Source organism: Corvus brachyrhynchos, unplaced genomic scaffold (genome assembly GCF_000691975.1).
Source record: "Corvus brachyrhynchos isolate BGI_N302 unplaced genomic scaffold, ASM69197v1 scaffold90, whole genome shotgun sequence".
Classification (NCBI taxonomy): Eukaryota; Metazoa; Chordata; class Aves; order Passeriformes; family Corvidae; genus Corvus; species Corvus brachyrhynchos.
The window spans coordinates 4324947-4337486 of NW_008236932.1; the positions used below are offsets into that span (position 1 = coordinate 4324947).

At 43.8% G+C, this 12540-nt stretch overlaps 1 protein-coding gene across 2 annotated transcripts in view; it reads right to left on the minus strand.

Annotated features, from left to right (window-relative positions):
• The window catches only part of SNX30 (sorting nexin family member 30), a 67262-nt gene extending 54728 nt beyond the window's left edge, over positions 1 to 12534 (minus strand). For both annotated transcript variants that reach the window (XM_017728329.1, XM_017728328.1), the window contains exon 1: positions 12465 to 12534. In XM_017728329.1, coding sequence (XP_017583818.1) covers positions 12465 to 12524 — 60 coding nt within the window. In that variant the 5' untranslated portion in view covers positions 12525 to 12534. The remainder of the gene's footprint in view (positions 1 to 12464) is intronic.
• Between the last annotated feature and the right edge of the window lie 6 nt (positions 12535 to 12540).

Here is a 12540-nt window from a genome sequence, read left to right on the forward strand (position 1 = left end):
CCCTAGTCTGGAACGGGAACTGTGCAACACCACTCTAAACCTAAATGTGGTTCAGGTTAGACTCTGAAAATGATGAATGTGAGTGGCATCTCATAGATGTTTTATGACAATTAAGACAAGACTTTCAATACTAGTAATAAGCCATGTTACTGTGCTGCTCTGTCCATGAAAGGCCAAATGCCTTCGAAGACCAGGCATCTGGAAGATGATATGGGCTATTATTTGCAGCAGGCATTAATTAGGCAAAATGTAAAGGTATACGACATGCTTTTGACTTATTAACTGCCACGAAGCTGACATGTACACCCCCATATCCTTTGAACAGGAAAGAAAGCACAAGGAGTAACTGCAGGATTGCCATAGCTTCCTTAATGTGGTAAACGTCAAGAGGTATTTTAACACATCCACAAGATGAGCTGTTCTCTTGACATAAGATGTTCCAGATAAAAGGTTAGCTCTCACATCTGTTTTCAGAGCACTTGAATCCTTGCAGAAAGCTACATCTATCTTCCTAAGGAAGATGCCAGGCTGGCAACTGTCCAGCACAATTAGTTCAGTTAAGTTTAAGCTACACAAAGTAGTACTTATGACCTGATGGAAAGCAAGAGAGTTTAAGATTTCAGCAGACTTGGATGCTCCATTAGAAGAACCATAGATTCTTTCTACAGTTCTCAGTAGAAGGCACCAATTCTAGTCTTTCTTCAGAGCTCAAAGGCCTCCACAAACAGCAGAAGCTACATGTCCTTAGAAACATTTAGAAAATAATGGAATTTATGAATCTCCTCTAGCTCTGTTAAGTTCCACGTCTGTATGCAAGGATTTTGTTTCAGTAGTATTGTTTGTTATATGGATTCTGCAGTTGTGTGCACAGAAACACCAAAAACCATTCTAACATGTTAAAGAGCACCTTGTTAACGAACAAGCCTAACACACCCAGTGTTTTGTTTAAAGCTTCATTTTCAGAAGCTGAGCTCTGACTTTAAATAGCAAAGTAGCAGCCAGGATTTCAGACCATGAGCAGGAAAATTTGAGTCCTGCATATGACTAAATCACTTCCAATCCAAGAAACCAGATTTATATTTGATTACAGATGAAACAGCTTATTAAGCTTGTCCAAACTAAACTGCCTTCTCCTAGAGACATACAGTTCTGTGTTAAAGCTCTGCAGACACACCATGCAGAAGTTTGTTTTTTTCTGTTCACTCTCTAGAAGTAGGTTTAGTTGCATCTGTTATCTAGGTACCCAGTGTCACCAAACTGTTAATTTGGCCTTTGAGAGCAAACAGTAATACGCTCAGTTTTTTTAATGTGGACAGATGCAAAGGACTGGGGAGAAACACAGAAGAAATAGGAGGGAAAGACGTAAGAGGGCTGGAAAGCACTGTAGTATCCTGGTGAATATTTCATTTAAAAAAGACAGAATATGCATACACTATGATGTGAGTTCCCTCATGCTCTCTGTTTCAGATGAATTGCATTAGCTTTCCTGATGCAGACCAGTGAAGACTTCGTGAGAGCAAGTCAGACTGACAAGGTATCACTGTGCAAGTAACGGAGGCAAAGATACATAAGAGGGGAGTATTCATGTTTACATCTCAAGCCCTGGAAGAGTTGGAGGAGTGGATTCTTGGAGAAGCTCTCAGAGTTAGTTTATGCAGGTGCAATTAAAGTGATATCCCTCTATTACATTCACTGATACACAAGACATTTTCCAGTAGAAATCCATTTGCTCTCAAAGGTACAAAATAAATGAAGTGCTCACCTGTTGGAAGAAAAAAAACCCAACCCTAAACCAAAACCCACACAGTATGACTGCTTCAGTCCCTGCTTCGAGGAGAAAAACTGAGGAAAAGCAGTCACACAGTATTTCCTCAGTAAGAAAACTATCTATAGAGACTGATGGACTTGAGACCTACAGACTAATCTATCTAGAGGAACACCTTTTAGTTGATGGTCTGGGCTTGCCACAGCCACAAAGGTATACAAAAGTTATTTAGCACACATGGCTTTAAGTGAAGCATACTGATCCAGGAGCAGGCTAGTCAGCACACTGGAAGTCAGCATACAAATTGTGAAGAGGTCAAGATGATCACTGGCAATAAATGACATTGATTAAAAATTTCCATAGATTTTCTGGGCAACAATCCAAAACCCACAACTTCATCTCGTCAATACTGAAGATTTTCACTCAATTTGCCTTATACTAGCATCTAAAAAGCTACAGCAAAGGCAACAGTTCCACACAGAAAATCATGGGTTTGAGTACTGTCAGGGTAGTCTATCACTTGACATTCCCAGATGCCAGTGCTCTCGCCACAGAGTTAGCTGAAAAGTGCCTGCTGCTAACCCCATCTGCACCGGTGATGGGGAGGAGGCTTCCCTGCCCCTGAGCAACACCATCTGCAATGCATTCCTTTTCAAGGAATACACAGCATCATTCAAGCTGACTGGAAAAGTGAGGCAAACTATACAGGAAAACTTAATGGCAGGGGAGTTTTATCAGACTTAAATTCAGCATGAGATCAGAGGACAGATTGATAATCATGACGAAAGCATGCCCTTCATTGCTGTAAGCCTTCCATCACTAATAACACTATAGACCACTACATCAGTAATACTATTGATCACTCCAAGACAGGAAGAGGTTGTCACTCTCACAGTAGGGTCTGCTCTCTGTAATTTGAGGCATAAACTAGAAGCAAGTTTACATTTTACATTCTCCACATCGTCCTGCAAACCAGAGTACTACATATTTTTGCCATGTCTTTGCTCCCACACACTTGAGTAGTAGTCTTCAACCAAGATACCTAAAACGACAAAGCAGAAACCCGCCTTTAAGGGTTATAGACACCACCACTTTCACTTCCACAGTCACATCTTATCTACTGCTTATAGCTTCCTAGAAGCAGCAGTGTAGAAGCTCCAAATGTGGCTGGCAGTAATGCTCTCTAAGAGGATTTATGCTTTGAGGACCACTCTGACCACAGCTCATGGCTAAACTCTTTCCTTGACTGTTGTATAAACTTCAGATTATTGTTTTTATTTTCAGAACCATTTCAGCTAGTTCCACTAACCATATTCCCTAGGTGCTTACCCTGATAGATACCTCTTGATTTCAGTGAAATATCTGGTGAAGAATAAACAGTTTTGGTATTGTAACATCACTTACAGCTGAAGGCGACATCTCTTTCGACCCTTTGACCCACCCAATTCAGAAAGGAGAATTTTTCCCATAAATTCATCTGTCAAAAAACAGAATCACAGAATGGGCAAGGTTGGAAGGGATCACATTGGGTCATCTGGCCCCACCTCCCTGCTCAAGCAGGGTTAACCTAGAGCATGTTGCACAGGATTGCATCCAGACAGTTTTTATACCTCTAATGAGGGGGACTCCACAACCTCTCTGAGCAACTTGTCCAATGCTCCATCTATCGCACAGTAAAGTTCTTCCTCAGAAGAACCTCTTGTGCATCTGCCTGCCCACTGGTCTTTGCCTTATTGCTTGGCACCACTGGGAGGAGCCTGGTCCATCCTCTTGACACCCTGCCTTCAGATACTCATAGACACTGATGGGGTCCCCTCTTGGTCATCTCTTGTCAAGGCTGAAAAGCCCCAGCTCCTTCAGCCTTTCCTCATAAGAAAGATGCCCCAGTCCCTTAATCCTCTTTGTTGCCTTCTGCTGGACCTGCTCCAGGAGCTCCATGTCCTTCTTGTACTGAGGAGCCCAGAACCGGACACAGCATTTCCAGGTGAGGCCTCACCAGGGCTGAGTAGAGGGGCAGGACCACCCACCTGAGAGCTTGTTGTCCACCAGCACCCCCAGCTCCTCCACTGAGCTGCTTTCCAGCAGGTCACCCCCAGCCTGTGCTGGTGCCTGGGCTTGCTCCTCCCCAGGTGCAGGATCCTGCATTTGCCTTTGCTGAATTTCAGAAGGTTCCTCCCCTCCCATCTCTCCAGCCTGTCAAGGTCCTTCTGAAGGGCTGCACAGTACCCTGGGGTATTGGCCAGTCATCCCAGCTTTACAGTGTCAGTGACACTGCTGAGGAGCCCTCTGCCCCTTCATCCAAGTCACTGATGGATAAGTTAAACAAGACTGGGCCCAGTACTGAACCTTGGGAGACACCACTAGGAACAGGCTTCCAACTGGACCCTGATTATGACCTCTGGGATCCGCTGTTCAGCCAGTTCTCAATCCACCTCCCTGTCCACTCATCCAGTCCACTCTTCCCGAGTTTGCCTATGAGGATGTCGTAAGAGACAGAGATGGAAGCCTTGCTGAAGACAACATCCCTCCACTCATCTATCCAGGTAGCTGTTTCTTCACAGCAGGCAAATCAGGTTGGTCAAGAATGATTTACCTTTAGTGAATCCATGTTGACTACTCCTAATCACCTTCTTGTCCTCCCTGTGGATAAAGACGACTATCAGAATTAGTTGTTCCATCACCCTTCTTAGGGATTGAGGTGAAACTGAGTAGTCGGTAGTTCCCTCTAGGTCTCCCTTCTCACCCTTTTTGAAGGCCATTTAGGCTGGACTGACTCTGGAAAATGCTAACTCATTAAAATAATTACAGCTTACTAATTTTTTTTCCATCTTCAGTTGGTAATTGCAGTATTGCTAGTAGCTACCTTGCTGTCAGTTACTGCCTTTAGTAACTGGAAAGAAACTGTTCCCCTTTGTTTTTCAATAATTTGCTAAGAGTAACTTTACACAGATTTTACTTTATAGTTTTAGATGCCGTGGAGTTCAGACCTTTCTTCCCCATTACATCCTAGCAATGGGAGCAGTTTTCCCCAGCCACAAGAACTTGGATATCTCAGCTGCACTGGCACCCAGGCTCAGGCAGTCAACTCAGTCACAGCTTAAGGAGTCAGTACAGCTCAGCATTTAAGATCTTGCTCAAGGTCAGCAGAGAACAAGTCTCAGTAAAGTTATTTCTGAGAAATACACAAGATAAAATGCCATTTTTAATAGACTTATTAAAAGTCTTCTGCAGACTTAAAGCACATACAAGTTACAATCTCAAAGATGCACTTCAGTTGTGGCAAGTAGATTTTCTTGTAGCAGCACTAAGTCCCACCACACCAAAAGAGCTCCCTGCCTTGTCTCCTGACCTCCTTTACAGAGACCAGTCTCTCAACTCAGAGCAGGAGCAGACTGGCTCATGTGACTGCCAGACCATCTGTTTAAGATACCACAAGAATACACCACAATGCTAGAAGACACCAGCACAACAGTTTGCACATTAATCTAGGAACCAAGGTCTCCCAGATGAGTGTGTCAATAGCAAACCTTCATTCTTCTATTCTCTGCCCTTCCCACCTTCAATTACAGGGACATGCTGCCTGAGGCACTGATAGTAGGAGGAGGCACCCACACAACTGTGATAACAGAACTTATCAAGTAGTTATCCCATTCCATCCATGAATGAGCTCAGAAAGCATTCAGCTACTTGAGTAAGTTTAAGGCGCTCCAGCACAGGCAGCCCTGAGGATTCCTTCTGACCACCAAGCATAACTTTTTCCACCACGGCTGACAAGTTATTGCCAAGCCTCATCCTTCTGAAATCCATCTGAAGAACCAAGTTCCTCTACATATGCTCTGAATATGTTTTCCATACTCTGTCTCGTTATGTATGAAGAAATCCTGTTGAAAAGATTATTAAAGATGTGCAACACTGAATTCAACCTCAAAGTATACACCCCTCCCTCCATTAAGCTGGAGTAAGAACCACAAAGTAATAATACTATTATACAGTAGAAGCTATGTTTAGCTTTATCGGGAGAGATTGAAAATGTAATGGTACTAAGATAGTTATGCTTATGCAAGTGTTTGTTCCAACTTGCTAGCTAGCCTTCATCTTGTTCAGAAGAGAGGTGAATTGCCAATTCAAGAAACTCGCTGTAGTTATGTTTCATAAAGAGACCACCGAGTTTTACAGCAGTACTAGAGCATCTATGGTGTAAGATACCATGAAAGCACCCTTCCCCATTTCTACAAGTGAAGGCAACTGTAAGTAAGAGCACCAATGTCCTCTTGTGTGTTATAGTTTGCTTCTACACCATCAAACCTCAGAGTGGCTACAAGGAAAAAAAAGACAAACATTATCTTTTCAGTAGGATACTGTGGTATTAACCTATCCAAGTGGTATTACAAGTCTGAGAGATGAATAGCTACAGAAAGCAGCTCTAGTCACCACTATAATGAAAGACAGGAAACTGGCTTCAGCCAGCAGCTTGACTGTGGATAGAGCACTGATGACATGCTGAAAGCCATGCTAGGTTTAAGTAAGATCTTTTAATCAGAATAGAAAAGAGCATGCACACACACTGTGCAACAGGACAAGAGACAGCAGTTCCTTTGAACAAGATGACAACCAAGCTCAGCCTTTGAGAGCTGATGGCCTACTTAGGAAGCATGTGGCAGACAACTGCCTGTACCTAGAAGCTTTCTGGCCTAGGAAACACAGCTCACTCCTGTCTTCAAAAAGGATACAGGGAACTACAGGACAGGCAACTTCACCTCAATCCCTGGAAAATGGTCAAACAAATATTAGAAACCACTTCCAAACACACAAAGCACATGGTGATGAGAAGCCAGCAAGGACTTAAGGGAAGTCATGCTGAACCAACTCAATGCCTACCTGCGATGAAGATATCACTGGGCTGGCATGCAAGAGGAGAGCTTAAAACAGTTCAACTTTAAGAGGGCTTTCAACAAAATCTCTTATAACACAATCCTAGACAATCTGATGAGCGCTGAGCTCAAAGCATTGTGATCCCACAAATTCCAAATGGTGTACATCATCAGAGAGAACTAGGGCCACTACTGTCTTAATACCGTCATTAATGACCTAATGATGGAACAGGGTACATCCTCAGCAAGCGTACTGAGAGTATACAACTGTACAGAGGGCTTGATACATCAGATGCTTGTGCTGTCATTCAGGAAGACTTCAGCAGGCTGGGGAAATGGGCTGTGGGATACCTCAAAAAATTCAACATGAGGAAATGCGAAGTCCTGCACCTGCCAGGAGCAACCCCATCCAGCAGTGTATGCTGGAGGCTGATTGACTGAAATGCAGTTTGGCATAGGGAATGAAAAAAACCTTCACAGACACTGATGAAAAAGTTGACCAAGAGCCAACAACATGCCTCAAAGATGGCAAACAGCCTGGGGATAATAATGCTCGGGAATCTTATCAATAAGGATAAATATTTGATGGAAGGGTGTACAGAAGGAAGTGATAGACTCTTTTTAGTGAAAATTAAAATACTGTAAGTTTCACTTAAACATGACAAAGATATTTTACTTTGTGGGTGACTGGATGAAGGAACAGGATGCCCAAAGAGCTGTTCAAAAAACAACTTCACAACATCCTGGGCAGCCTGTTCTATCTGAGCCAAGAGGTTGGACTAGACAATATGAAGAACTGCCTTCCAGCCTCAACTTCACTGTGACTGTCATTTTTGCATCCCTGTAGATAGGAACAGAGATCAATCCATCCATATTGGCATTGTTTCCCAAGTTCACCAACTTCAGTTTGACTTTCTGCAGTCTTCGGTCTTTCCCACAACTGAGAATTTACCTCCAGCTTCCTTTAAAAAACAATACATGGTGCCCATCTAGTCAGAGAAGTTCTCATCTAGTCAGAGATGCCCATCTAGTCAGAGAAGGAAGAAGTTTGTATAAGCTCAGGCAGATCTATTTTAAGTTTTCAGATTATACTGCAAACTGGTTTCATCTGTGGGTGGATAAAGTTAAGAGCAATAATTATAAAATAGCAACCAAGGAGGCTGAAGTAGAGCTTCAGACTCCCAGTACATTTTTTGAGTTGGAGAGATGCCAGGCTTTCAGAACAAGTCCTGTGTAACAGCACTCCAGCAAATGCCAAGTATTTCTATTTGATCAGGTGCTAATAAGAACTCTAGGAATTCACCAGGGTGGTAACTTAGAAGCAGAGGAGCATGCAAACAATAGTTTTCAGTTAGTAACCAGAAGTTTGCACTAGGAGTTTTAAAGTCCATCTCCATGAACTAGCAAATTCAAGCTATGCATTCACTGCAAGCCTGGTATTCCACATCAGCTCTGCGATCTGCTTGATATACTACATGAAAAACAGCCTTGAAGCTCCCATCAGCTGTATAGAGTTAACAGAGGTAAACGCAAGGTATGCAGAGTTTCCAAGAAAAAAAGCTGAGAAAGTTACAGGTAGCTGGCCACAAATACAGTGGTCAGAGATGTAGTACAAGATGGCCAGTACAAGTAGTCAGAGATGTCTGAAAAAGGACAACAGAGTCTGAGTCCTAGGACAGGTGGGATATGAAAGCTTTTGGAGCCCTTGGCAAGAAATCAGTGGTATGAATCAGGACTCTTGTCAGATAGCTGCCAGTCTCAAGGTAGCCTGAAGGAAGAACAGCCAATACTACTTAGTTAGGAAGATACTCTTATTAGATGATACAAGTCTACAGAGACCACAGCTAGACGACAGCGGAACTACGCCATACAGAACACTTGCTTTCTAACTCCGCACAGCCTAGCACTTCCAACTCTTGGCAGCAGCCTATTAAATCTGCACAGCCTCAGGAGGGCTGAATCTGATTCTTCACACAGCAAAATACCATCTACTTCTCACCTCTGCTCTGAACTCAGTAACCTATTAATACTGCCTTTCTCCTCACTGTTGAAGTGTTTGTCCTAGCGCACAGAGCAGATTTGCTAACAAACCTGACAAACTTGTGCACTGGAGTCAAGCAGTCATGTGCAAGCAGAACTTCCGTCTTTTTTAAAAATGAAAAGGCAGAGAGAAACCCACAGACACTTCCCCATTTTTCTTGCCCTCCTCAGCAGAGGATCTGCCCTGAAAACCAGATCTCAATTAGCTTGCATGTGTTCCAAAATCTAAACCAGAAAGACCTCAGTTTTACAACTAACTCTATGACTAACCCTGCCATGCAACTTGAGGATTTTTTTTTGTGCTGCATGTTTCTCCTCTCACCTGATGTTAAAAAAACCCAACCAAATAAAAGGAAAAAAAACCCAAAACACAACAAACATGGCAGCACTCAGGTTCAGCTTTAACTGTCTCCTTATCTGAAAGCTAGCAAGGATGAAGGGAGAATAAACTCAAAGACACGGTGGTCACATGTCAAGACAATGTTTTATGAAATTAGATGTTAGGGGAACAGAAAGATCTTTGTAGAAACACATATATAAATGCTTTAGAAACAAGAATCTACAACTCAAGTGTTTCATGTTTCCTGCAGCATCACTGTGAAAGTCAAGTACTTAGCTAAAATGTCCTTTCATTTAAAAGGTAAGATGCTATCAAAAGTCAAGGCGTCCTGGTCCTAAAACTATCACCCACTACAAGTCAGGATGAAGACAACAAAAGCTCTGCAGCCCTCTTCTTACGATTCGGAAAACTTGAGACTAGTCTACTTAGATGGCCTCAGTAAACAGCACAAAAGATTTGCCTTCCCTTTCCCATGACCTTCTGCTCTAGTAGCATTAGCCACTGTTCTTGAACAGCAACCTAAGGTTTATGAGACTTTAAAGTTACACAAGCCCTGAACTACTACATTATTCCCATATTTGAATCAAAATCCAAAAGGAGACACACAGGCAGGTGCTTCTGTCCCCCAGGTTTCCCTGACTCTGAAGTGGTGTTCTTACTCAATGGATCAAAAAAACTAAGAAAAGCATGCTTTAAAGAATACAAAGCACAGCAGAGGTTCAGCCACTTTAAGCTACACATCTGTGGCAGTGAAAATTGAAGCACCTTATGGACAGAAAACCTCTCTTTACTTCTGAACTTTCTCCACTCAGAGGATTTCACACTTAGGTGTAGCTTGCAGCAGATTTTAGGAAGTATTTGCTCAGAGAAAATATGAGGAACTCAGAAAAAGCAAATTATCCACTTCGTGGTGATGGGCCAGCTATCGTCACTAGCCCTCTTCCCAAAGGGATATCCTAGTACAGGTCTGGATATGGAGAATTGTCCTTAAAGAATCTGACTCAAAGACACTGAAGCAGGAGACTTCGACCAAAACTTGTGCAGTACCAGTCTCCACCAGACTGTCCCAAAAGGCCAGAGAGAAGATTACAACAGCTCCTACTCAAGAATCAATAAATAACAACTGCAGAGCTTTAAGCCTAAATCAGACTTGAATGCTGACCTCCCTTTGTTACTCAGTTATTGAAGTTACTCAGCACTGTTATCTGATTAGTGAGCCAGTCTCTCAAAAGATCAATAATCCACCATCAGACACTAAGATTTTTAAAATCAACACTGGAAGTGTGAAGGCCAGGCTGGATGGAGCTCTGAGCAACCTGGCCTAGTGAGAGGTGTCCCTGTCTACAGCATGGGGGTTGGACTAGATCATCTTTGAGCTCCCTTCCAACCCAAACCATTCCATGATTCTGAGACTGAGACATACAAACCACCCAAAAAGTGGTTTTACCAGTTTATCTCCTCTTACCATACTTCCTCTGTTAGACTACACAATACACACTGCAAGCATTGCCTTAAAGCTAGGAACACCTGTCTACTGAATTTTTCTTCTAAGGTGGGAAAGAAGTTAACACTTTTTTTTTCTTGCCAGTGTGTGAAGTATTAAGCTGAAGAAGGGACATCCCATATACAGCAGAGCTGTTGATCTCCTTCCATCAAGAGGATAAGACACTTGGCTTTTTCTGCTAATTCAGCTGGAAGGAAAAAAAAAATTATATTCTCTTCCTACTGGATATCCTTTTATTCTGCAAGGATCATAGCCTAGTGCCATTTCCAGGTCAAGCACAGAACTGCTCTCAAGTCTAAACATCACTTACCACAGCCACTTTTCCTTTGCCAAGTGCCTAGAACAGGATGGCACTACATACAGGGTACGGGAAGGTGGATTTCATTTCTATTGCTGACGGAAAAACTGGGCAAGAACTTTCCTACTCATCAGATGTTAGCTGACCATAGCCCGAGGCTAGGGAGTTATTTCTGCTCCCAGGTTGTCAGGAATACTGATACACTTCTCAAAACCTCAAAGCAGTAGAGAGAAGCTTGCTTGCACTCCAAAAGCAAAGAAGCTCTTCAAGACAACTGAGGAATGACGTTATAGGGTGTGAGTAACTCCTCAGAACACTGCTTCTCACCAGCTATCTAGCAGTGTGGATGGACTGTGCTAAGAGATGCAGCTCCTCAGCTGCAGGATTTGTGATGGCAGCTGCCAATTTCTACTGCTACACGTTTGCCACACAACAACCTAGTTATATAATTAAACCAATCTATCACAGACAAAAACCTCCAAAATTTCTACCCCTGCCTTAGTTACATACCCTTTTCTCAGCAGGTCACCAACTCTGACTAATTCTTTAGATGAAGGCATAAGTTCCTGAAGAGAAGGTAAGCCTTGCTTCTCACTAGAGCAACAGTGGGCAAATGTTCATGGAAAGGACTCCTTACATGGGCAGGAAGAAGTGCTGAATCCCTACATCACAGCTGCACACAGCAGATGGTGAAATATGGAAGAGGCCAGGCTACCTTGACTCACTCTCCTGTAGCATGGGAGTGTATCGGGCCAGATACTGCTGACGGCCTCAAGGCTTTTGGAGCCTAGGGGATCCGTTCTCCCAGAAGCAGCTCCATACTTCCCAGGACAATAGCCATAGAAGAAGCACTTCTTGCCACCAGCAACTCAGTAACATCTTGCATGCACAAACCCGCTGTGCCAGAACTGCTTTCGAGCCCGTATCACCTCTTGCAGTTTTTGCTCCCAGGAAATCCTACCTTAAAAATTTCAGGAAGTCTTATCTACAGAGATACCAAGTCCTTGCAAGTGTAGCTAATGTATCAGCAGTGTTGTACTGCCACTACCGAATTATCACCACGGGGAAGGCACTTCACAGAGTTCACTAGCGTCCTGTGAACACATGCCAGAGCTAGGAAATGGAGAACAGACACAGATACTCCTGCAGAGCACCGTCTGCATTAGTGCTGGGAAGAAGTGAGCAGGAGTTCAGCCTGGAAAGGACAATCACAGACAACTTGATGATAAGGAAACAATGCCAGCTCCAAGCCTTCCCGTGAGGGCTTAGAGGAAGGAGACAGGAAAGGAGCTGCAGCAATTCCTGAAAAATTTACATCTATCTGTGGACGGTATGAGCCACAGGCAGATACAGTAAGTAAAATATTGCCTCTCGCAACCCTCCGGTGACAGCGCGACCACCAGTGTCCCAGCCGGTCCCTCGCAGCAAGGGACACGATGCCTTTTTCCCCCGGAGCCGCTCTGGGCTCTTGCAATGGATGTCAGCAGCGCCCAGGGCTTCATCTCCCCGCGGGGAGACGAAGCCGGAAAAGGGATGTGTCAAGAAAACACACACACAGCCCTTCTCCCTGCTCTCCTTCAATGCAGAGACCCCTTCAACACCAGACGCCCCCCTCAAATGCCGTGCCCCCTTCCCCCGGGCCGTACCTTGTCGGCGATGCTGCGGGGCAAGAGCAGGTCGGGGCTGGGGGTGAGCGCCGGCCCCATCTCCTCGCTGCTGGAC